The sequence below is a fragment of the Heliangelus exortis genome, chromosome 2, assembly GCF_036169615.1.
Source record: "Heliangelus exortis chromosome 2, bHelExo1.hap1, whole genome shotgun sequence".
NCBI classification, from domain to species: Eukaryota; Metazoa; Chordata; class Aves; order Apodiformes; family Trochilidae; genus Heliangelus; species Heliangelus exortis.
The window spans coordinates 102260617-102287089 of NC_092423.1; the positions used below are offsets into that span (position 1 = coordinate 102260617).

Sequence of the window (26473 nt, forward strand, 5' to 3'; positions counted from 1 at the left end):
TCCCTTTTAGAAGATCACTCTTGTCCCCCTTCCCCAAGGCAATTTCTTCCCCTTAACTAAAGGTGCTTTTGTGTAGAATAACACCAGCAATCACCTACAAATAGAGGGTGAGGCTATAATGTTTTATATGCACAGACCTACTGAAGGAGCAAAACTTCATCTGAGGCTATACCAGCCCAGTTTATACAAATGAATACTCAAAAGAATTTACAGTTAAATCAGACTCAGGTAGCAAATGATATGCTGCCTGTTTCTCAGCATGCCTGGAAGCTCCAGAACTGAATTTTTTGTGGCAAATCCTGTCTTCTTTTGTCATAATGTGAAACGCAAAGGAAACTACTGGATAATTTTTTGTGGTTGTTCGTCGTTTGAGAGTTTTGATGGAGATGGAAATTTTTAAAAGTGAGAAGTTAAACAGAAAGAAGGAAGAAGATTTAAGTAAAAAGTCAGAGGCTGAACAAGATTGTAACTGGGGATAAGACAAAAAAAGGCACTGGAGGTAAGAAGGTGCGGAAAGAGGAGACGGTGAACTTCGTGGTTTAAGAAAGGGCAGCATCTCACTCTGATCATATGCTTAAATCCTGTGGCATATTGTTATTCAGATAATTGTCCTATTATATTGTACTTTCTTGTACTTCATGTACTCTAATATTAATTTCTATTACTTGGGGCTGAGGGAAAGTGTTTGTTCTTTCTTAAGCCCCCTGTATGTTGGGGAGATCCCTAAATGTTCCTCTATTGAACCCTAAATAGCTTATGAAGGTATGTGTGGTTGCAAAGACAAATATATCAATAATCAATCAGAAAAAAAAAAAGGAAAGTTGGTGTTTTATTCACAGTGTCTACAAAAGTTATCTGTGTTTACTCCAAAGATTGTTCTAGAAATTATTCTCAAGAAATGTTTCACATTTTGTCTCAATTGTGTGTTAAACTGCACTAACCATTTGTATTGAATTACTCAGGTCTGCAACTAAATAACCTGGTGATAGCAGGGCTCTGGTTTGACTGGGTAAGATATCTAAGTGATCCAAGGGCAACGTCCTGAAAGTATTTAGTACTTCACTCCCAGCAATTTTGATGGTAGTTAAAAGCCTGCTTCTCCATGAAAATTGGAGGTTAAACACCCAAGATTTGCTTCAATCAAATGTCTGCTGGGTAACATCACTGGATGCTGTCTGTATGCTTTCTGCTCCTCACTTTGTCACATTCTCCTGAAAATCCCAGGCAAGAATCAGTAGTTTAATTACACAAAACCAAATATTTTTTGTTCAGATATGCTGGCTTAAAGCAGTGCCATGACTTGGTTAGCTAAGTGCAAACAGAATGGGGAAGTACAGAAGTGTTTTTCATATACAATGTTCTTGTTGATGATTTCTTCAATACAGAAAGGGGATGAGTAGGTAGGTTTGAATAGATGCCTCCTAACAAGTAGTAGGCCTGGTAGTGAAATACTGTTAGAAGGTGAGGAATATCTAAAAAAGTATTTAAACTGTCTTATATCTAACCACTGAAGTTTCTATTCTGCACTATCACATCCTTTAGCTAAGTGTTTATTAATAGTGATAAATGTTTAGATTTTTAGAAGATCTTAGAGATTTCAGTAGTATCTGCAAGTTATTTATGAGTCCAGCTCAGTCTTGAATTTCCTTTTTCCTACCTGAGATCAAAACCTCATGGTGACACCATTTCCTATGATTCTTTCAGACACGTCCTACATTTCAGCACCCTTCCTGCTGCAGCCTGTACAGATGAGCATTCTTGATCAGCCATGGACATGTATCCTCTTTGATTTTTCTTTTATTGTTGAAAGGAAATATCCATGGCCAAAGGGAGGGTGTGTCTTTTATGTAATTTTGGAAAAGCAACACCTACAGAAATGATGTTTGATGGAGAAGTTAAAAATGATGAACGCTGCTGGTGTTTCCTTTGTGGTTGACTGAAAACCAGTGGATCAAATAACTGTAATACTTTCATTGAACAACAAGACTGTAACCAGTAGTGGTAAAATGAACTCACAGTTTCAGAATTTACTAAAGAGAACATAAGATATGAAGAATTCATGTACAGCAGCATGTGTTCAAGAATGAACTCAGTCATGGACTCAGTTCAGGGCGTCTGGCATTATTTACAGAATTCGCTTTTACTTCTAGGAGCACAGAATTTCAGGCCTGTAGAGTGTTACTTGAAATACTTCTTTATGACAGTTAAAATGGAATCCAAACTTTAGGATGCACTCTGACATTACTGCTCTAGGATAAGAAATGTTAAAAGAAAGGAATCCTGTTGTTTTATAGTTACCTGACAGTGATGCTAAATGATCTGAACAAAATCAGAGCCCTGTTATCTTCCGTGTTGCACAGTCACAAGCTTTGTGCCAAGGCCTGGTCTCTGTAGACAGTTTTGCCACTTCAGTTATACTAACAGTGTTAAAGCCAGAAAAAGATCTGTAGATACAGATGTGGTTATCATGCATAAGCCACGCAGCCTTTTTCAGTTTAGGAAGTGGTTAAACTCTGTGCCAAATTAAATTCCCTCTATTCCAGTAACAACAGCACGCACGCTGAGTGTTGTAGGCCAGCTGAGGATGGGATGAAGGAGTAGGCAGTAGGAAGGAAGCAGAGGAGAAGGGGTGGGGAGTTTTGGGTCTTTTGTGTTGAGTAGCTCTGTCTGAGAGAAATGAAAAGCTTATATTTGTCACTGCTGTTTAGAAATACATTTGCTATTGTTTTTCTCCTTTTGAAGTTAATTGTCAAGAAACAGGGTGATCTCTGCTGTGAGATGATACCTTAATTCATGTCAGTCTACATGTTCAGTGTGAACAGTCTTCTAGTAGTTACCAGCAATGGGCCATTTGAAGGTAAACATTCAATTAATAAGTCACTCCACCTCGTTCCTACCATTTCCCTGAAGTTTGTCATTGACAAAGGAATTACTAAAGAATTCATAAAGAAACAAATAAATTGGCTGAAGCACATAAGGATGTTTCCTAACTGGAGGTCAAGGATGTCACTGCAAATTATTACAGTGTAACACAAATTTCATTGCAAATAGTATATTGTGCAGAAAATGAGTGCAAATTATGGGGACAGTTTTCTTCCACAGAAGACAACATCTGTATCCAGAGCATATAAAATAGTCAAATGTCTAGAAACATCAGCTGTGTATAATGGAAGAGGTTTATATTAGTTTCAGATATTCCACAAGAGCCATTGCACTGACTGTATCCTGAGACAGCCAAAACTTCACTGTGTCATGCATGAGTAGTCTTTTTTGCCCTGAAAAAGTCAGAATGCTCCCAAGACATTTATTCCTAGAGAGGTCTGATCAGTTCATTGGACTTTACAAGTTATAACAGTGAAACCCTGATGGAGGAGTGTCTTAGCATTGTTTAATTATGTGATAAATTTTGCTACATCAGTCTTGCCTTTAAAAAAATGAGGCAGAAAAAATAACCTCAGCAAGTACTTTACTTTAACTATCTTTAATTATTTTTTAGTATTGCAGTATCTCATACATTTTGCTTTTTCATTCAAGCTCCAGTTCCTGGAATTCCAGCGTTATTTGAGCACTTCAGATTGTATTGCAAGAAAAAGTTAGTTCTGGCATTCCTTTGCAGAGAATAATTTGGAAACCTGACACAAAACCATGCTACAGATTCAGAAACAAAAAGGCAAGTACAAAGAATTGTATACTTTTAAAATCCCATTACTTTTAAGCCAGACTCCTGATTTTTTTTATTACTAGAGCTCTGCAGCAACTTAGTGTCTTGATCCAACTGCTTCTGAGATTCAGCAGTCATCTGGAGTTGCTCTTCTGGTGTTGGCAATACATATTATCTTAAATCACTATTTGCTATGTGGCATATTATAAGCCAACATAGGCTTTATTTAACACTTCTGATTCTATAATTGGATAGGATTCTTCACTCTTCTCTCTTATGGTTCAGCCTTCCTTTACAATTACTTATTCCACTTTCTTCGTGTGGAAGCTTTCTCTGGTGAAGGTCACGTATCTGGGTTGTTACTGGTGTGAAACTTATAGAATAGGTACTTGCTGTAAATTGAAGTCACTTTCTCTTCTTTTTCCTCAATTCAGTGGGTGGTAACTGGGTATTTCTATTTCAGCTGCCCCCTAAATCTACAGACAGCACTTCATGCCTGATTCATTTCTTGGTGACTTGCAAAACTCTTCTGAAATGACTGTTTAGTCTTCATAATTGCTTCCAGGCTTTAGTGATTCTAAATGTGAGGAGCTCAGCTTAAAAATCAAGCCTAGATCTTTTGCAAGGATATACTCTTTTGTTTTTAGCCAGTTAACAATAAAGGAGGGGGAAAAAAAAAAAAAAAATAACAGGAGTCCAGAGCCAAACATTGCAACATGGATTGGATACACTTCCAGGGGTGGAAACAAAGCAATCCTTTTCTACAGACTGTCTCTAGGGTCTGGTCCCGTTTTGCAATTGACAAAAAATGGTTATAAAAGATATTAAACTGACAACAAAATTTCATTGCTGTTAAGGACAAGGTTGGATTGGGACTTCTGAAGGCAAGGGGCTTCCATAGGTTCCATGGTCTGCATGAAGCATACATGGTCAGTGAATGAGCCTCATAGGAAGCCTCAATTCTGCCCTCCTGTCTGTGCTTTAAGTTTTGAGTGCCTGATATGGCTGCATGGACCTGCTGCTGCCAAAAATACAGAAATTTGGAACATTCAAAATTGTACACACATAAATGAATGATGGCTTCTACCTTTGGTGAAGCCGTTTATCCTTTGGAGCAGAGGACCAGGAAGCTGAGAAAGACTCATCTCTCTGCAGCTGCTCTAGTAATTGTTAGAACCTTGGGTTTTTTCCTCATATTTTAAACAAAACAGGAGAAGAGCATTTGGTTTTAAAACCTTAACTTTGCAGGTTACTAAATGTCAGTTTGAACATCCAAACCAGACAGATTTTGAAGCTGTAACAGTCAATGATGAATGAGCAGATCAAGTCTATGTCACCACCATCATGTACACAAACGGGTACCAAAAAGGAGTCACTGCCACAGAAATCTACTGCATCATTAATTACAGGAATGAATCCTATTTAATCGTCTTTAATTTACATCCTGGAGAAATTTATACCATAAGACTTAACCTGAAGTTTAGGAAAGAAAGGAGTAATTGTGTGATGTGAAAACCAGCACTTCGTCTTCAAAGCCTTTTGGACCCCTTGACAGAGATAATCTGAGATAATCAGAGATAATTTTCATCCTAATGATTCTAGTTTTCCTTCTTTGTTTTGAGAGGAATTTTACACTTACCAGTCACAAAACTTTCTAAATCTTTACTAAATATAGATACATATATATGCAGAGGATTAGAAAACATTTTTAAAAGGTAATCTGACAGAAGAAATTATGAATATAACAGATCCAGTTGTTATGGATTCTGAGATTACATTTATTTTTCACCTAATGAATTTTAACTGATTTGACTACTGTATCTCTCTTTGTGCAGTTGCTTTGTCTAGGTGTTCCAAGAGCAGTAATGGGCACTGCCTAAAACCTAAGGAATGTTCTCACAAATTTCCTTTTTTCCTGGTAATCAGTAGCACTGCTGGAAGGAGTGAAGGGACATATAGAGTCAGCATACATTCAAAATATGGCAAATATTTTTCAAAGACAGAGCAGACTTAAAAGTGATAGCTGTATTTTGCAATTCAGAAATGTTCTGAAAGCTGAGAAAAAAAGAATGAGGTAACAATTAATAAACTTGGTGATTTCCAAATTTTTCACTGTATTGTAAATGTTTTGCGAAATTGCATTTTAATGCAGAACACTCAATTGCTTTCTGCCTTGCCAGCTCAGGGAAAGGAGCCCAGATTTCTCTCCAGTTTTTGCCCCCAGAGGAAGATGGCATATTTTTCATTATTATTTTTCACATGCAATCTCTGCATGCAGGAAAGTTTTTCAACAAAGGAAAGGCTCACATTTCAAGAAGTGCTGTGGAAAATGTTCCATATCGTCAAGTCCTTGACACACTACATGGATGTGTCAGAATGTCTTTATAAGGATCTGGAACAGTCAGTCTTGGCAACGGAGCTAACCAGCAAACTCTCTGACCCCAAATTCCTCTATTTAGATAATGTTATCATGCATTTGACATGGGGTCACTGTTACTCTTTCACATACAGAAAATTTTCAGAAGAGAAACTGAGTAACACTTAATAAAGAGAAATATTGTTTGAAGTGATAAAATGAACCCCAAAACAAATACATTGCAAATTTCCATTGCTTTGTGGCTATATTAGTTTTCTTACCTGATGAATGCAATAAGGTCTCAACTATGAAACCATTATGACAGATCACTTGAAAACTGGTTCTGCTCCTGAGAAGAAGCAAAAAAATGGTGTTAAAATGTATCATGTGGTTCAACATCATGAAGCATCAGTGATGTTTGAATTGCCTTACTAGCATCCCAAGAGCAAAAGATGTAAAATGAACAAATCTGAATAAACCATTTTAATTGCAGATAATTTTATTTGCCAAAAGTGTAACAAAAAGCATTCATATTCTGCTCTTCCTCCAAGCCCGGCAGAGACCCTTTCAGACCCTCAGAGAATGCAAGAGTTCAAAAGTTCATTTGTTATTTGCACTTCAACACATTTGTAATCATTTTCCAATCTTTCTTCACACCAGAAGTTATATATATTACCTTTCTATAATAAGATAAAGTAGAGCACTTCAGGAAAAAAAAATTCAACAAGAATATTTCCAATGTATTTACAGGATTTAAGAATCAGTGTCTCAATATGTAAGGAGTAACTCTTCTCCAGAATACTTGACATGTGTAAAGCACTTTATGTATCTGCATATATCCATGGTTGTTTCTCTTCCCCCAGGCTCACTTAACTTTCTGCTAAGTACTGCTTGCACTTTGAAATATTAACATTTTTAAAAATTACTCAGACTTGCATAGCCTAGAACACATGTTCCCACGCTGTGATTCAGTGGGTGGTTGAGTAACTGGGGATTAGATGGTTTTGGCTCCAAGAGCCACAAACCCCCCCACAAGATAGCTAGGAAATCTAAAAAAAAAAAAATCAGTGTTCTCTTTCCTGTAAGAACAGCTTATTGTCCTACCAAGCCTTGTTGAAAATCTATTCTGTGATCTTTCAGTGACTTGGGAAATGTAAGGAGAATGTGACTCACAAATGCGAGGAAAAGTGGCCTGTAAAAAGTCTTTTGGAATAGGCTATTTGGCATAAGTTGAAAAAAACTGCACTGAGTTTTTGCAACATATAATCACTAGATTACGTGCCTACCTGTCAATGTCAGGCATCTCACTAGTGAGATAGTCCATGAATCTACCACAGTATCTCTGTCTGATTTTCATAGAGGTGCCCATCTCTCAGTTCATCTTTCATGTTGCTTCTCAAATATTTACCTGGGATTTTATTTTCAGGAGCTCCAGCAGTTTTTGCTTTTCTGCTCACCTGCGTTGCCTTCAGCACGTAATTGTAGGGGACTCTTACCACAGAGCTGAGACTTGCAGGCTCTTGAAGTCATCTGTCCGTAGCCTTCCCAGCTGGTTCATCTCTAACCCCAAGCTGCTGCAGTCTTGGAAGCATCCAGCAACAAAGGCCTAACAAAATGTCAGGCCTTCTATTTGGAGACTTCAGACCCAAATTTCAAGTCCATTGATGTCTGATTTCTTACGCCTTCTCCATTGCTGCCACAATTCCTTCCTCCCTGCCACATACTCCTCCATCCAGACTTCCCTGGGGGCTGTTTTTTATATTTGAAATATCTTGGCACATGTAGGCGACAAAGTTTGGTAGAGCAGAGAGACTTCATAGCATCACAAGACTTTATAGCATCACACTCAGCAACAAAACGAAAAAGTAAAAATCGTTTTGGCCCTCTACCAGTGCTCCTTCTGGCTTCATAGTTTTTGCAGAGTAAGGAGGCTGAAACTGATCTAATCTCATAAATGCTGGATGCTCTGATGCTGACTCCCAGATGGGCTCAAATCTGCATGTAGATAAAATCTCCATCCAAAGTCAGTCTTGGGCTGACCACCCACTTTCATTGGGGCTTTTTTCCTTTCAAGCTGTGCATGACAATAAACTGCATTTGGCATCTGAAGGCTCTCAGCTCAGAATGTAATTACAAACTTCAAAACAGTGGTTAAAATGTCAATGAAGGACATGATTAGTTGCAAGCTTGCACAAGTCTGTCTGACAAGACAGCAACACACCATTACTTTGTAATCGATCTAACCCATCCCCATTTTTACCATGCTGTTAACAGCAGTTTGACTCAATCAACTTTGCTGTATACTTTCAGGTCAATTCAGGCAGATGAATATATAGCAAATTTGTCTGCCAAAATCAGCATTTTCAACAGAGGCAGGCTCGATTTGAGCATGTGAAGCTTCTTGCAAGCTTACCAGTCCTCAGTGTGCTTCCAGTTCTGTAGCTCTGCTTTGATTTTCTATCATTGAGATAGTTCTGGTATGCATTACTAAAATTACTCTCATGAATGCTTCTGCCAGAAGTCCCTAACATTTTGAGGACTTTTAACCATCCCTTCTCACTTTTCGAAAGACATTCACTGTCCTAGAATTGCCCCAGGACTCTACTGAAGAAAAAAAGCTCTTGAGCAACTTGCAGAATGGCCTTCTCTATTGTTTAAGAAGAATTCTTTTCACTGCATTCCTCAGGCTGTCCTGAATCTTCCTCTTGCACAACCGGTTCTTCCAGCTTGAGCAGAGCTGGACCTGCCATCTCTGACTTCAGACAGAGAAGTCCTTAATTCAGGTTGGTATTATATACATGCATCCATGTATGTGCTAGGAGATCCTTAGAAAGACAGGATCTTGAAAGGAAAACAAAGAAGAGGCATGCTAGTTCACCTTGCCTGTTTATTGTGAGGCAGCCTTTAATTAAATACTAATTTTATGATACTGTCATTTTATTCCTCTGTTATATTCTGGTCATAAAAACCTGATAAAATTAGGAACTGTGTGTAATAAAAAGTACTTGTTTTCACTACCTTTTTACTGGAGAAAGTTAATTTTTCAGATTTTTTGAATCAGTTCCATTAATCGAAGTAGTAGCAACAATTCAATAATTCAGTTTTTTATTCAGTAACTTTTAAACCTGCCTTTTTTGTTTTTTGAAAACTGATCGAGGAGAAGCTCCCACAGTTATTTGGTTCACTGTTCTTCCAAACTTGTAAGTTCACTGAGGGAAAATAATTTATCTGATCTAGAAATTAGGCTTGAATGTAACAATTTGTGTATTTCTTGCATGATGTGGTTTAGTTGGTTTGCCAAAATTATAGGATGAGGACTAAAGAAGGAGTGGATAATAGGAAATGAGAGCCCACTAAAAGTCCTTCTAGCAACTATAAGATAACATTCCTTTGCTAAAAAGAGTGAACAATCTGCAGTTTAGGCAAAAAATTGTGGGCTATGTTTTTCAAGGTTGGACCGGATGTTCTTGCTGTTGTTTTTCAACCTAAACAATTCTATGATGAGGTGAAAAATAATTTTAAAAAATCTTATGTAATTTGTTGTTGTGTAAGAACAGTAAACAGATAGTTCTGGTGTTGTAAAATATTTTCAACTTTGGCAACTAGAAAGAAGGCCTATTCTTTGTGGCCCATTTCTGTTGCAAACCACATGTGTGCTTGATTGTGTGCATACAAACAGGGCCTAAATATTGTAGTCAAAAACAACAAGCTGCTAGTATACTATAAAATCATTACTCCACAAAGTAATGGGTAATTTCTCAGTCCTATAAATACTCAGTACTATAAAAAAACAGTGAGAGTTTTAAGAACCCATTAACATACGTTAAGCATGCAGTAGAAGTTGTACAATCAATAAGGTTGCAAATTGAAGGTGCTGGCTTGCATCTAATATCTGAAAGTTTTCCTGTTTTACATATAGGTTGGTTTAAAATAAAATTGTATTCAAATATTTTATGTGCACACATGTTTGTGTAAATTTTTAAAGACTGCTCTGTTCCTTGGAATGATTTTGTTGCAGAGCAGACATGCAACACAGAGTGAAGATACCTGTGCAGCTCAAGTACAGCTACTCACCACGGTAGCTCTGTTGCAATTTTATGCCTTTCCACAGTAACAGTGAGGGTGGAGGAACCTGTTTATGGCAATATAGAATAGTAGAGGAATTGCACGTATGCACACACATGTCTATACTTTGTATGAAACAGAAAAGATCCCTGTTGCTGAAGCCTGGGGAGATGATCTGATGTGGCAGGAATGTCCAGATCACTGGATACACCCTTCCCAGCAACAGGCAAAAAGGAGGCTAGTAGCTTCTTCATACTGAAATATACTGTTACTGCTACCATGAATAAAATGTTTTAATTGCTACAGGATAACCAAACAGACTTTAAAAACCATAATATTAACACTACTTCAGGCTTCTCATATGCTGAACTGCATCCTGGCAGGTAAAAAGCAATAGATTGCAGATCTCTCTCCTGTGCTGGTTCTCTTGGTGGAAACATTTATACTTGCTGTGAGCTACTGGAATGCAATCTTAACTGGCTTCATTTCCTAAATATTAAAAAAAACATAGGAGCAGAATTTACTGGGAGAAAATGTTGATGCATGAAGGCAAACACCATTTTAATGACAGTTCATTAGTAATGCTTTATTAAATGTCCATGAAATGACACCACCAAAGCCGCAGCCAGATACTGTAATCATAAAAGCCTCTAATTAAGAACCCCTGTTCCAGTGCCTGGAAAAAGAGATGAAAAAAAAGACCTTCAAAACCAATGCTGATTCCCTTGGGAAAAAAAAGAAAGTAAAAGAGAAGAGCCAGAAAATACAAACAGGGATAAAGTATGCTGAAGGTATCATCAGGAAAAGACTTCTAGGATTAATAACAGAAAGAATGAGAAGCCTGAAGCAAACTGACTCCTGGAATGGCTTGCTTTTTGCCTGAACAAGGAATATTATTTTTAATGAATCTTCAAAGACATGGGCAGTATCAAGTAAAATTGAGGCCTGGACTGCTGTATCTGTGTCAAACAAACACACCTGCCTTGTGTGCTCACAACACGCGTTGTGCTTCACTGACAGAGGACAGCAGAGTGTGTTTCACACCCCCCTCCACCCCAAACAAACTACTGGATACCACAGAAAAAGTGATGGAGGAGGAATAACTGCAAAATGTACCTGCAGACACTGCATCCTTGAGAAAGCACATCCCAGCAGGCAACTTACCTCTCCTCCTATTGTGAGCAATTGATGGTATGGACCATTCATCAATGGTGACTGCAAATTTCTTGATCAGCTTAGCTGCAAATGGCGTTCAGAATAGCAACACAAGGTTAGATCAAATATGCACCTATTTTAGAGGCTTCAGAGCAAAATAGCCAGTAATTATACTGCTCAAGTCTCACCAGGTGTCTCAATGGCCATATGGGCTTCTGACTTAGCAACAGCACAGCATCATCCTGCACCAGTTCCCTGCCTTGCTTACTGCTCTGCCTTCCTTTTCCTCTGGGGGCATCCACTTGTCTTCTTCCCCCTCACTGCTTTTTCCCTCAGCTGGAGCCCTGATTGAGAATGGGGCACAAAGAGGCCTTGGAAAAGTCCTGTAGAGAAGTACTGGAGAAGATGGTGATACTGAGAGCAGAGTTGTGGTACCAGACACATGGTTCTGATGGAGGGGCTATAACACCACAACAGCATGGCTTGGAAAGGAAGCTGACCTTGCCACTGACCAACATCACTGAGTTACATGAGGTATCCCTGCTTGCTAGAGGAAGAGCAGAAAGCACAGAAGCACACACCAGCCTAGGGCAAGCAGAGCTCAAGTACCCAGTCAACATCTGGTCCTGTAAGGGTGGGTGAAAAAACAAGTCTTGTCATCCATGATTCCTCCTCTGCTGACAGGAGACTGAGGAGAAGAAGGTAACTACAGCTACTGACACAAGCTGATGCACAGGACTCACATTAGGCTTCCCCTTGACTTCTGCCAGAGGTTGCCAGTCCTACACAAGAATTTGGCAGCAGCTCACACCACAGGGGTGCAGCCTCTGTCTCACCTTGTTGAAATGACAGGTGCTCCAAATTCCATTACCACTGATGAGCCCAGCATATAAGATGATGGTGGTGCTGGGGTTTAGTGGTGGGTCATCAGGAATAGGGTAATAGGGTTAGGACAAGGATGGAATCTATGATCTTGAAGGTTTTTTTCCAGCCTGAGCAATTCTATGATTCTATGATGATACCAGGGTGTGATGGGGCAGGGTGCAGTGAAAGCCACAAGCTGAAGAAATGGCAAGGTCTCAGGTCTTTCGATGAGGTAAATCTGTCAACCTTCTGAGCAAGAAAACTACTGTGGGGTGTAGAGGACTGGCTGTGTGGAGTAGGGTCACCTGCCACAGCAGTGGGCCTTCTACTCAGCTTCCTGACAGGGTACAATAGGCCAAGAGGGAACCAAGGAGACTCGGTACCACCAACTGCACATACAGTCAGAGCCTGACCTGATGTGACTGTAGCCCACCCCATCCCATCACCACCCAGCCCTGAGGCTGCTCCCTGCCATGGAGCAGCAGGCAACAGCCCTTCCCCACCCAGAGCTGTTTCCAGTCTCCATTAGAAACCAGCTCCTTGGTCCCATGATCTGACCCAAGCCCCTGCCAGAACCACTTCCCCTCACATTTCCTGCACTGGCCTCCACTAACTCCACATGAAATGAGGACAACATCCACACCCTAGTTTTTAGTCCTTAATTTATTGTCATAGAGTGAAGAATGGGTAAAGAAGAACAAAATTACACTTACCTTTAGAGCATGAATGTTTTCATTCAGGGCAAATTAGGTGCCCTAATCAGCTAGGCAAAGCAGTAACTTGCACCACAATAACTTGCAATCACTGCTGAAAAAATCCTGAAAATTCCCTTGTGAAATTTCCCAAAATATCCAATAGCTATTACACAGCTCTAGAAATTAACCTTAATTTCCTGTTTGTTTCTTCCAGCTGGGAGATCCATCAGATGACACTGGGCAGCGCCTGTACTGACCACTGAAGGCAGGAGATGAATTTCAGAAGGAAACGTTTCTCCAAAAATAGTTATTTGATCAAACAAAAATCAAGGTCATCCAGAGGCTGGAGGTTGAGGCTAAGCAGATGCCAGAATTAAAATAAATGCATTTAATGGAAGTAATACCAAGCAGCTTGGTGTGATGGGACAATTTCTTATGTGGCAAGCCCTCCATTATGGCTGCCTGGTTCAAGTCTTGATGTCTAAATTTAGAGCTGAGAAACAAGAAAAAGGGCAGAGGCATGGCTCAAGTATTTTTTGGCAGGTGTTACATTATATTTGAATATATATATTTTCTTTAATACAACAAAATGATACCCAAAATAATTTAGGCTACTTTTAAGACATGAGGGTTTGGAGAACCTTTTACCACAAAAGAGACTTCTTAATATCTTCTTGAAGACATTTCATTTTATTAGAAATGTCAGAGATGTGCATCAGTGGCCAGCATTCTGAAACTTCCAGCAGGATGCCATCACATCCTTCTACATTTAAAGTCTCCTCTCGTAAAAGCTGTATATTAAAATGCTTGTTGCTGACTGAGTATTAATGGGTAGATTTGATACCAACTTTCACTCCAAACCAGAAATTCTTTGAGACTGGTATGAACCAACAAGTCCACATCCTTGAACACCTTTTGATATGTTCTTTATTTACATAGCTTCAAATAATAATTCTATACTGTCTCAAGTTTAGCTTTCTACTCTTATCTTTCTCATCCAAACAAGACTATTTCCAACTGCTCACTCTGGGCCTGGTTGAAATTGTGTTTTTAATCAAGTCTTTTCTGCCCTGTAAATTAAGAAAATCCTTGTGATGCAAATCTTGACTCTCTTTTTTGGGGTCTCATTTACCTGTTGAATATTTTCTCTAGTATTTTAAGGCTCCATACTGTAAAAACACAGAAAATTTTATTTTTCTTTAGGTATTTATGAAAGCCAACAGAATCCTTTGGTCAGCTCCATTTTCTGTTTCAAGTTAAGGATGAATTTTTCATCTGCTTAAGCAGTGAGGTTCTTTCACGAGGGTTGTGGTAACACAGATGTTAAAATTGATTTAGCGTTGGTACAAATTTGCACTCACAAAGTATCCCTCCCCTAGTGAACATTTTCATACTCACAATTTACTGCTTTGTTTTTTCCATTCACACTGTCTGAAGTAGATATGAATTCCCATGTCAGCATCTTGGACACAGCCTTAGGTATTGGCTTCCTGTTAACTGAAGACTCTACAAATGGCTGTGGTTACATCTCAGTATATTGCTGCTCCAACCCTTGAATACCTTGAAACTGGTATTACCTTGACACCTAAAACCCATCAAAAAAGAACAGCCCAGAAAGTTCTCCTCCCCAAGACAGCCAGGAAAGCTTTTTAAATGAAAATCTCATTTTACTGCACCATCTGTTGATTTAATTATTACAATCAATTATACTGGCAGTGCTTTGTATTGAAGCAGTTTTTATTGAAAAGTTTGATTTTTTTTTTCATAAATAAAAAAGGATATATTTTAAACTTTTTTTCACACATGAACATAAAAACTCTGGAAGCTTTTAGAAATCAAAATTAACTATACAAAAATTAGGCTATCAGTGTTAAATACTTAGATTTTTGTTACTACTAACTGAAATACATTTATATTGTCTATCAGTATAAAAATCTTCATAGTACTGGGTAATACAACATGAATATTTCCTTTAACTGAATGTATTCACATTTTCAGTACATAGCTATTTTCAGCAAGTTTCATCAGTCTATGCCTTTCTTTTCCGTGTAGTCCCATTAAGTTCTGAAGATGGTATCTGCAGCAGTTGTTGTTGCTTCTTTGTGGGAGTGGAGATCCATTCTTCAGAGCTAAATAAAAACACAGCACAGTAACTAATAAAATAAGTTATTTGGTTAAAATGAAGAATAGGATCAGGCTAATATTAGATAGCTTAAATACACAGCAAGTTACACATGTTTATAAAAATTTTTAAATTATAACAAATATAAACAGACATAGTAATACATCAAAAATTCAGAGATTTGCAGAACACAACTGAACAAGATTTAAACAATCTCACAAATATGACCATAGTCCAGCAAAGACAGTGATTCAGTCATGAGAGACATGAGAAATGGAAATTTCAATTCCACATAATTTTAAACAGAGACTTACAGATTTTCCTGATTTTATTGTGAGTTTAACAAATGTTCATTAGCCACGGAGGCAACAGATATATGGGTAAAGAAATAGCTATATTAAATGCTTTATCACCAGCTCACCTCAGTTAGTTAGGAAAAGTTATGCAAGATTAATTCCCTCTCTATTCATCTGCCCAGAACTGGACCTCAGACCTTAAAAGAGTTTACAGACTAAGCCATCTCAAATGGGTCTGGGGTACAAGAGTTGAATGTACAAGAAAATACAGAGAATGTGCACAAAGATGGCAAGAGAAACAATCAGATTTACCAAATAAAATATTTAAAATAAAAATATTTTACTGTTTAAAAACAGTATAGCTTAAAAGGAAATAAAATATTACCTTGAAAATCAGCCTTATGTGAACTTGACTAATTGTTGGTTATTGTATATAAACACAAATGAGAAAAAAAAAAGCTCCCATGAAAAACAAAACCCCAAACTAGTTTTTACTTTGCATTCAGGATATGGAAAAGTAATGACTGGATTCATAACAGACTTACGTATACAATTTTTTCACTGTGTCTCTCCGCATTCTTTTGGGAGGGATGGGGGTGTCAGACAGATCCAACATTAGGGGCTGAAGCAATGATTCAGTGACTTTATCTGATGGGGTCATACCTAAGAAAAAGTTGCAAGTAAGAGCCAATGTAAACATACATTCATCCCACTGGTTATAAATGAGCCCTGTAACAGTAGTGTTAAACCTTTGAAGTAAGGTTTTTAGACATGCCATAAATTTTATAGTATAGTAAATTTTATATTATATAGCTATATATATCTGAAACTGAGATCCAAACTCACAGGTGAAAACTTTTGCTTTATCTACAGTTGTCAGGGAGTAAATATTTTTCTTTAAAATATATTTTGAAATACCACAAATTACTTGATACTGTCATAGAAACCATTTCTAGCTAAGAAACACTATCCTTGCAGAATTAGGGGTGTTTCTTTTTATAGTACAATGTTTTGATTGTGTTTCCTTAGTAAAAGCAATTCAGCTCTTCACCACACAGTCATTTCTAAAAAAATGTCTGTGTTCTCTACCACTGGTCCAGCTAGACAAACAGTTAAACAATCTCATATTAGTGAGATCATAGTTTCAGGTTCACAGGACACCAACTGACCATATTCTTATTATCTGAACACATTACAGGACAGTGCTGGTCTAGACAACATCCACAGCATCATAATACATACAGTTTTTCTATTCTTTCCCTAAAATGAGACACATCTAAGCTCTTAATTTTAACAGTCTTCCTTCATAGTCTGATTTTGTCAGTTTGCAAGAGCAGAACACATCTGGATTCAGTTAAGAGCTCTCCTCCTTTAGGACACCAGAAATATAACACAGTAACCTACCCAATTTTTGTTCTATTAGCTTGAGGCTTTTCTCTTGTTCGGCAAGTTCCTTTTTTTTCTTTTGCATTTCTGGAGTGTTAAGTGACTGCAAATGTAAATCAAGGTCCTTATTCACACTATCAAGTTTCACCATCGCTGCACGGTATTGCTGAAGAAGATCTAATTGAACAAAATAATAACAGGCAAAACAGCAAGTAAGTGGTCATTTTTATTTAGAAGGCTACCAAATACAATCCAGACTATAAAAAAGATTCACAAGAAAATGTATACTTCAAAAGCACAACATTAAAAAAACAAAAATAAAAACCAGTGGCTGTGCTTAAAATAACTTAAATTACACCCAATATTTAAATTCCTCTTTTCTTTTTGAGCCTGTATCTTAGACCACAGTAAAGTGCCAGCCAACTCTAAATTTTATGTGGTAAACAGGAGTTTTTTTACACATCTTGTCACTTGCACGCTCCAAAGCAAATTCTTTACTTTTGATGCCCTTAGAAGTGCTCATGTGTGGTACACTTTGCTTTTAGTGCTATAAAGCTGAAGCTTGTATTTCTGACTCAAATTCTAGCCCAACCTTGTGGAACACAAGAACCTATAAATGAGTTTCACATGAAATTAAAACGTGCCCTTCTCCTGTATGTTTAATTATAGACAATTCCAATTTCATTCACCTTGGGTAATAATTGAGTTCAACTATTGAAAATGTGTTGATAGACTAATATAATATAATAACATAATATAATTAGTCTGTGTATGAAATGCTTAACTATTGTTTTCCTACTTGTAATATATTTTAACTGAAATGCTTAGGGAAGACATTTTTAGTCTTTTTCCTCCCTCAACTGGCCAGTGTTAAGTAGTTTGCTCATGTCCAAGGCTATTCCAATAGGAACATGTGTTCTTTCTCATTCTTCTCCTACCCCTCTCCATTGCAACACTTCTAGGACCACTGTAATGGAAAAACTCCATGTCCTTTCATTTGAAAATAGAGTATTTAGGAATAACCTTATTTGTAAGATTTTTTTAATGTTTCATAAATCAGTCAGCTCAGCTGTTACATCTCAGAAGCTGCTACCTTTTAACTTAATTTATAAGTTCCTTTATTTAGAAAGGAAGAATTCAAGCACATAATGAAATGTAAGTGATCCCACAGGCAATATAAGGTATCATCTTGTTATAGAAATAAAGTAGAACATGTTGTGCATGACTGATTAGAACAGAAATTTTTCTACTACTGCTAGATAGAGCTCTCTTGCAAAGTAAGAAATTCTACATTAATGTATGTTATTTCTAGATCAGAAAGACCTGAAACTTGTTTTTCAAGGATGCTGGAATTTAATCAGCTCAAGCTTCTCATGTCTAATGTTTGCAAAACTACCACTGCTTGTACTTTTTCTTTAAGAATATCTCATATTATTTTTTCCCCAGGAAATATATAAATATTGTATATTGTATAGGTACTATTTTAAAAAATAATTTTATGTTCCACTGAAATTTTCCTTTTTATATTACATAAGATAATAACATAAGCAAGCAATCTAGTTTTAGTAGTTCCATATTTTCATGACTTGATTAACCCACCTATCTGTCCAGAGAAAGTAGAGTAAACTTTTGGCATGGGTGCTCCAAATACCATTCCTCTGAGTTTGTCCATTGGAGGAGCTTTATTCTGAAGGCCTCCAAATTTGCCATTGCTGCGAATCCTGTCTCCTTCCCTAGTCAGCAAAGTAGGGCAATGTGTAATTTTTACAACCTACACAAGTATAAAAAATAATACTAAATTAGTAAGTCCAAGGAAAATGTCTTTTCAGCAATGCAGTTGTGAGGCTTGGTATCTTTGAACAACGCAGCTTGTTCTCTAATGAGAATATATTTCAGGAAATGACATTTTGAGACTTTTCCTTTCAATTAATAGGATTCATATATTAAAATTAAACTTCAGAGCTGCTAATTTTGAAAACTAGATTTTTGTTTTGGTTTGGGTTTTTTATTTGTTTCTTCAGATTTTAACAGAGCTCTGGAGGCAGAATATAGATCTACACTGGAAAAAAGGTAATTATCAACATACATCATGAAATGAGCACTCAATTCAATTGTTTGATGAAGATCATAGAATGGTTTGGGTTGGAAGGGACCTTAGAGATCATCTGATTCCACCCCGCCCTGCATGGGCAGGGACACCTCCCACTAGATCAGGTTGCTCAAGGCTCCATCCAGCCTGGCTTTGAACACTTCCAGGGAGGGGGCAGCCACAGCTTCCTTGGGCAACCTGTGCCAGTGTCTCACCTACCTCACAGGAAATAATTTTTTCCTAATGTCATTCCTAAGATGGGAAATTCATGCTGCACTGACAGTAAAGGAATGAAACAGGCAACCAGTTTTAGATACCACCAAACATCTAATGTACAACAGTACATCACCTGTACTGTTTAATGTTTTTATCAACAACATAAACAGTGGGATCGACCAAGTTTTCAGAGGACACCAAGCTGAGTGGTGCTGTTGATAAGGCAGAGGGATGGGATGTCATCCAGAAGGACCCGGACAAACCGGAGAGGTGAGCCCAGGTGAACTTCATGAAGTTCAAGAAAATCAAGTGCAGGTTGGAACAATCCACATTATCAGTACAGGTTTGGGGATGAGGTTTCAGAAAGCAGCCCTGCAGAAAAGGACTTTGGGGTGCTGGTGGGCAAACAGCTGGACATGAGCCAACAGTGTGAGCTTGCAATAGCACCCTGGGCTCCATCAAAAGAAGCACGGCCAAGAGAGGGGTGATTCTGCCACTTTGCTCTGCTCTGATGAGAGCTCACCTGGAGTACTGTGTCCAGCTCTGGTGCCCTCAATACAGGAAGGACATGGACTTGATGGAGCAGGTCCAGTGGAGGGCTACGAAAATGATCAGGGGTCTGGAACACCTGCCCTACAAAGACAGGCTGAGGCAGCTGGGTTGTTCAGCCTGGAGAAAAGAAAGCTCCTGGAAGACTTAACAGTGACCTTCCAGTATCTGAAGGGGGCTACAGGAAGGCTGGAGAGGGACTGTTTGAAAGGCCTGTAGTGATGGGACGAGGGGCAATGGTTTCAAATTAGAAGAAAGTAGATTTAGACTGGATGAAAAACAGAACAGGTCGCACAGGGAAGTAGTTAAGGGCCTCATCCCTGGATATATTCAAGGTGAGACTCGGAGCAGCCTCATTTAGTTGAAAGCATCCCTGTTCATTGCAGGGAGGTTGGACTAGATGACCTTTAGAGGTCCTTTCCAACCCAAATTATTCTATGATCTCTAAGAACAACCCTGCAGTACTATTTCTTGTACTTCTGGAAAGGAAAAAAATTTTAAATTCTAGAAAACAGACAAGCTGAATCAGTGTCAGGACTTTCTCAGAGACTCTTGCCTGCTAAAATGTGTCCCATTTAAGCTACATAAAATGGGTCAGAAAAAGGTCTAATAAGTTTTATATCAAGATTTCAGTCATTTTAATGAATCTGTAATTTCATCACATGTCTCAGACTCCTATATTTTATTATATATATAGAGAGAGACTAGGAAAGTACTGAAGAACTAGCATTTAACAATAACAGCAAAACTAAAAATTTTATCTTTAAAAACATGGTCCCATGTTTCATGGCAATGTTCAAATATTTTAATTTGTTGGCCAAAGGTCATTTTGTCAGTACCAATGATAAAGATTTCATTAACTGTAAAGTGCATCAAGACCTACAGACACTAAGCACACTTAGAGCTAACATAACATTAAACTTAGCAATTTTTTAAGGTTGTAATGCATTAAATATGTAGGTTTGCAATATATTTGTTTAAAAAAAAAATAAAAATCAACAGCAGAAACATACCTCTTTCCTGTAGTGGTTGGCAGCATCCAAGTTATCTATAATGATAGTGTCACCCAAAAGCATACCAAACACTGAAAAATATAATTTTTTTGAATCATGAAATTTCTCTGCAAGAAAATAACTGGAGTTTTGAAAGATCAGTTCTGAGTCCTGATTATAACACCTCTTCAGATACATGTAAATGAAATAGAATATATATGAGCTTTTTTCAATGAATTTTTATTTGGAGATGGAGATAAAAAGGCAATCTTCTTTTTTCACCAAAGAATTCATAAAGAAAAGAATTTTGTATGTTTATGGTATAATTAATTGTATTTTCCACCAAAACACTCCTTTGATATCTTACACTTATGAAGGCACACATAATGGAATCCCAAGTTTTAGGAGACTATACATGATAGCTTTTGAAGTCCTTCCTGAATTTTGCTCTTATTTAATGTTTCTTAATATTCCATGGGTTAGCAAAGAAGAAACATTCACAGGCTGATGATCCAACTTCAAGACTTTTCTTCTGCTAATAGAAAACCTCATGAGGAACATATGCTGGTATTTGTAAATGTTTCAATCAAGTTTACTGCATGGATTATGACTTATGATGTTTTTGCATTTAATTTATTAAAAAAGAAAAAAGTGACAAGACAATTTCTCTAGTATTATTTACCTGTTTGACAATGCTCTGCATTATCTGGAAATGTTAACAGATCTCTTGCAAACACAGGATTTCCAATAGGTCTGAAGAAGATTTTCCCATTTCTTAAGTGAGGTAAAGGCCTTGTTAAAGAAAAGGGAGAGTGAGGGAGCAGAACAGAAAAAAGTAAAGAGAGAGAAAAGAGAAAAAAGTAATTTGTCCTTATTTCATTATTACGTCTGATGGCTTACTCAGAAATTTCAAAATGAACTGAATAAATCCTAACACTACCACATAAAGTGATTAATGACTCCAACAATATCTGAAATGCCAGTTGTACTAAAGATGCTTTGGTGAAACACTAATTTGTAATGAGACATATATCAAAGTCATATGGATAATTTTATGGACAAGTTTTAATACACTATTTTTTAACACTATTTTATAAAACTGAGATTTTGGACCTTATAAATACACTCACACATCAGATCTTTTCTGAAAAGCATTCTTTAAGATATGAGTAGTTATCTTCATCAGCAAAGTATTTTCAAGGAGAAAATTATATTTTCCTTTATCTTCCAGGAATCCAAAACAACAGAATGTATTTCTACCACAACAGATGATTTTAGAAAATGCTTTAGAAAACATTGTAGAAAATTTAGAAAACTCCAGAACTGTTTTCTTTAAAAAGTCAGAATTTGATTTGGAGTGCTAGAATTATTTAAAAGAAGTCCCTGCTCTAGAAAACGAGTGAATTTAAGAAAAGGTAGGTTGTATTTTCTTTTTAATAGAAACACCATATTAAATAAAGAACAACATACAGCAGTTAGATATAAAGCTACAATTTCAACTGGCATTTCAAGTGACATTACTGTTGTTATATTACAAAGCCAGAAATTTTATCCTTCAAATCTTTAACAGAGGTTTAAAAAAACCAAATCAGACAGATAAATGTTGAAGAAGTATATACCACAAATGCAGAAATTCTTATTATTGCTTTTTCTACCTGTTCCAATCAGGGAGTGTCTTCTTGTAAATAGAATCAAGGGGTAACACTTGTTGTCGACCTTGCGTTTCATCAAAAATAGAACGAGCGGCTTCAGTTGTCAGTGTGACAACACAATCCATGTCACTTGCCAAATGCCAAGAGATAACTTTTGCTGCTTCGTTATCCTCAATTTGAGCTAAATGTGCAATCTGTACCAGAGAAGTTAGAAAAGTCATAATAGAAGCCAAAACCACCTCCCATTATCATACAAGTCACAATTATCCTGAAACTTAAGACATTTAATTCCACTGCTGTTAGCTCTGTTAGAATAGCTGGTCACCTGATGTGTTGAGAATGTCAGCTTTTTAATATTCCTCAAAAATTACTTGCCTATTTGGTTAGCTAATTTTTCATCACTACTATTTCCTCGTTTAAAGGCTCTCCGGGAGAAAACTCACCTTGCCTAAAATATCCTGGTTGCCTTTTGGATAGTTTGGGAGGGTACAAGTTCGCCTTGGCTGTTTCATTAGTACTTCTTGATCCAACATCTTTTGTTTTATAAGAGAATCCACGTACTGAAGCTGAGAATCAAACATTAAAGTTAGAAAACAAATATCACTGGGCTCAGCTGCAGAAGTAGTCATTGTATCTGCTGTCAATCAAGTTCCTAACAAAAAAATCATTCAGTAATTGGAAATAAGACTTAATACATAGGGAACCACTACATATAATCTCAGAGGAGAGCAAAAGAAGGCACACTGAGATTGTGACTATGAATGATTTTTACTGCTATGGTTTTTTTGTTTAAAACTTCAGGGAACATTTCATAGTGAACTACCAGAGTTTGAGAAGAGGCAAAACTGGAAAAAAATTGCAGTAGACAATGACAAACATACAAAAAGAAGCCATTTTGCAAAGGGACTATGTCCATGCCTGAAAAATTTAGCCAGCATAGGGAACTTGGGTATTATGATTGCAGAATGCACACAATTAAATTCTACTGAGTTCTGACTAATGACTTTAATACTTGGTTTTATTTGACCTAAAGAGAATTGATTATTTACTTTTTTCTTTTTCTTTTTTTTTTTTTTTTTTTTTTTTTTTTTTTTTTTTTTTTTTTGTGAAATGCTAGTAGTTTGAAATAGCTCTTTTAAAAAAACTCTTTATAATTGGATCTTTATGGGAAACTAGCAATGAGGTATACTGCCCTCAATCTTTCAGACTTACATAAACTTGGGCAGTAACATATGAAATTCTCTAATTCTCAGAAAAGGAGTTTTCTTTGGTCTGCTTATGCCAGAATGCATCCAGTGTCTATTGATCAGCCTGCAAAAATGCATTATGAAAACTAGGTAACACAAGTAACATTAGCAGGAGGCAAAGCCAAGATCAGTATGTAAAAAAGAAATTTTTCTTATTTCTCTAGCAGTTTCTTTAAGAGACAGTCACATTAGCAGAACAGTAAAAAAAGTTAACAAAAGTTAAGTTTGCCACTGATCCAAAAATTGTCTTTGTAGCTTAAATTTTCAGGGTTCTAGTAATAGGTGCTTGTGTATGTACCAGTGTTATTCAATAATGCAATATAGTGATATAAATTTCATATTAAGATTAGATTTATTTCTAAGAAGCTTTGGAGTTTAATAAGAAATCAAACATACTGTGTTTATCTGTGGTAATTCGATTTGGTGTTTTTTCAGTTCGTTCCTCAGGTGAGTTTCTCTTGTTTCAGCTTCTTTAACCTGACCTGAAACCAGTACAATCAACAGATAGTAAGGGAACATTAGAGAGTAACAAAACATGTCATGTAGAATGTCTTACAACATTTCAGAACTATTCCACCCACAGCTGATCCTGCCCAATTCTTAATTTCAGATCAATTGTGATTTGTCCAGCTACTAAGCTATTTCAGCAGCTATCTCCTTCAGCTTCAGGAAGCAGTCCTTAGATCAGTCTAAGAATGTAAACTCTTTTTTTCTTGTCATGCTCAATTATCTTTTCAAATTCTTTGCCAATAGGAAAAATTGTGTTAGGTCTGGGGTGAACAGACCCTGGTAGCAGGGGAGGTGCTACAGAGGTGGCTCCTATGAGAAGTTCCTACAAACTTGCCCCACTCCAGGTCATCTTTGGCTGAGGATGAGCCCATCAAGCAAGGGTGGTAGCAGGTCTGCAATAACATATTTAAGAAGGGGGAAAGGAAACTGCAAAGGAGAGAGAGTGAGATGCAAGAGAATCACGTATGAAGATACCAAGGTCAGTGAGGAATGAGAGGAGGAGGTGCTCCAGGGCAGAGGTTCCCCTGCAGCCCATGGAGGAACACGGTGGAACAGACATGGACCTGCAGCCCACAGGAGACCACAGCTGAGCAAATGCTGATCTGCAGCCCATGGAGTACATCACACCAGGGGAGGTAACTGTGCCCAAAGGCTGTGGCTGTGGGGAAAGCTGGCTCTGGAAAAAACTTGGTGCTCCTAGAGTCCAGCAGAAAGTATTTTGTCCATGACCATAACTGGTGAATGAAACTTCTCCCTCTTGTATCGACCCAGAAGTTTTCCTTATACTTTCTCCTTCCCATCCCACAGCAGGGGAGGAGTGAGAGAGCAGCATCATAGTTCATTGTTACAGGCTGGGCCTAAGCCACAGCAAATGGTGGAAGGAAAAAGTGGTGGCTGGCACTATCCTCTTTTGCCTCTGATATGAGACACCACTTTCTGGACACTGTTTCCTCAAAATCTTCTATGTGAACTGAAGCAGTGTTGAAAAGAAATGAGTAAACAGGTAAGTTGCTTTCCACTCCCTCTGTTCAAACTGGCTTATATTTGGAAATGTTATTTAAGCATAATGTATAATGTTGGGCTGTGACTTGCTCTCCTGAGACGTACAAAGATCTGCAAATATGAAAAACCCCACCTATTGCTTTTCTCACTGAAATTCAGGCATTTGCATATGTAATGGAAGCATGCAGCAAGCAGTGACAGAAACATAGCCCTGTACTAAAATGACAAGGAACAGCAGCATTCTAATTCCGATCACTCTGTTTATTTACATTTAGAGATGAGTTAAAGTAAAAATTCCAAGTTCATCTATTAAAACACACCTGCTGATCAACAGACAGAACAGTTCACAGAAATTATGCAAAGAAAACATTTCTTTCACCTCTCCTACTCCTGTAAAACCACTGCCCTCATACTGCTCTGTTTAACACACTCCATAGAGAATTGTATTTGCTGAAGAACAGAGAGATAAACAATGAATAGCTACAGAATACTTTTCAGCAATGTACACAGTTAGTGTACAAGCATGTGGGGAAAAGGTTAACGTTATGAAAATGTAAGACTGACTTTTTGAAAGAAGATTATCTAAAGTTCATTCCCTAAAATTTTTTTAGGCAACCCTGGAATTTCCAGATGCATGTGCATATATGCAAGGCAGTCATGGAAAAAAAAAAATATAAAAAAAAAATCAGACCACTGACATCAATGTTTTATTTGTTCTTTTGACAGATCTGACCTAAGACATTCTACCTCAAATCAAGACCTTTTATAGGAAAGGTACATCCAAATAACCAGGTGCTTCCCTGCTAATGCAAAGATATAGCAATTAGAGGAGAGCCAGAAGGGAGTGTATCTCACGATTTCAATACCATTTTTTCTCCCTCATCTATATTTAAAAAACTATTAAAGGATAAGAAAGTTTAATTAACAGGAAATTTAATTATATAATTGACTGAACTTACATTTCATTTCAGCTACAAGCTGATTAGTAGTATCAAACCAGCTTCTGTAAACACCTATGGACTGAGATAATTGGTCTCTCTCCCTTGTTAGTGTTGCCATCTGTTGCTGCTTCTTGAAATCTACATAAATAAATAAATAAATATTTAGAAGAACATACAGTAATATAGTTGGTTTCAAACATCAACAAAAATCTATAAAGCTATTATACAGTTCTGAAGAAATATTATGGACCAAAAAATAGCTGGTAATAAGGAAAAGTAAGCATTTTAGAGCAATTGACACATACCATTGTAAAACATAAATGACAGACGGTATGGTTCCAAAGGTTTTTTCAAAGCTGGTAGATCTGGCTCAAATACAAGAATATATTCAGTGCTATCTCTTCCAGGACTGTTTTCAGCCAGCACAAGGTTCTAGTAAGACAAAAAAACATACATAAGTTTATGCTCACAGCTGAGGTAATACACAAAAATAAATTAACAGTCTTCAAATATTAAATCTGGTAAGTTACCTGACATATTAATGTCTATACAATATTACTACAGTTTTTAGTATTTGCTTAAAAATGCACTTCATACCTAATAAAGAAGTAAAATACAACAATTTAGCAGTAACTATTTTATTATTTGAGAATTAAGACTGTAATTTTACCTGTT

At 37.2% G+C, this 26473-nt stretch overlaps 1 protein-coding gene across 1 annotated transcript in view; it reads right to left on the reverse strand.

The window, feature by feature from the left end:
- Window positions 1-14515: 14515 nt before the first annotated feature.
- SMCHD1 (structural maintenance of chromosomes flexible hinge domain containing 1) overlaps window positions 14516-26473 on the reverse strand; it is a 70484-nt gene continuing 58526 nt past the window's right edge. Inside the window, exons 38-48 of the mRNA XM_071737245.1 lie at window positions 26104-26230; window positions 25817-25936; window positions 23742-23827; window positions 22542-22664; window positions 22102-22292; window positions 21129-21238; window positions 20468-20538; window positions 18200-18371; window positions 16619-16777; window positions 15760-15877; window positions 14516-14925 (exon numbers count right to left, since the gene is read on the reverse strand). Coding sequence (XP_071593346.1) covers window positions 14826-14925; window positions 15760-15877; window positions 16619-16777; window positions 18200-18371; window positions 20468-20538; window positions 21129-21238; window positions 22102-22292; window positions 22542-22664; window positions 23742-23827; window positions 25817-25936; window positions 26104-26230 — 1377 coding nt within the window. The 3' untranslated portion in view covers window positions 14516-14825. The remainder of the gene's footprint in view (window positions 14926-15759; window positions 15878-16618; window positions 16778-18199; window positions 18372-20467; window positions 20539-21128; window positions 21239-22101; window positions 22293-22541; window positions 22665-23741; window positions 23828-25816; window positions 25937-26103; window positions 26231-26473) is intronic.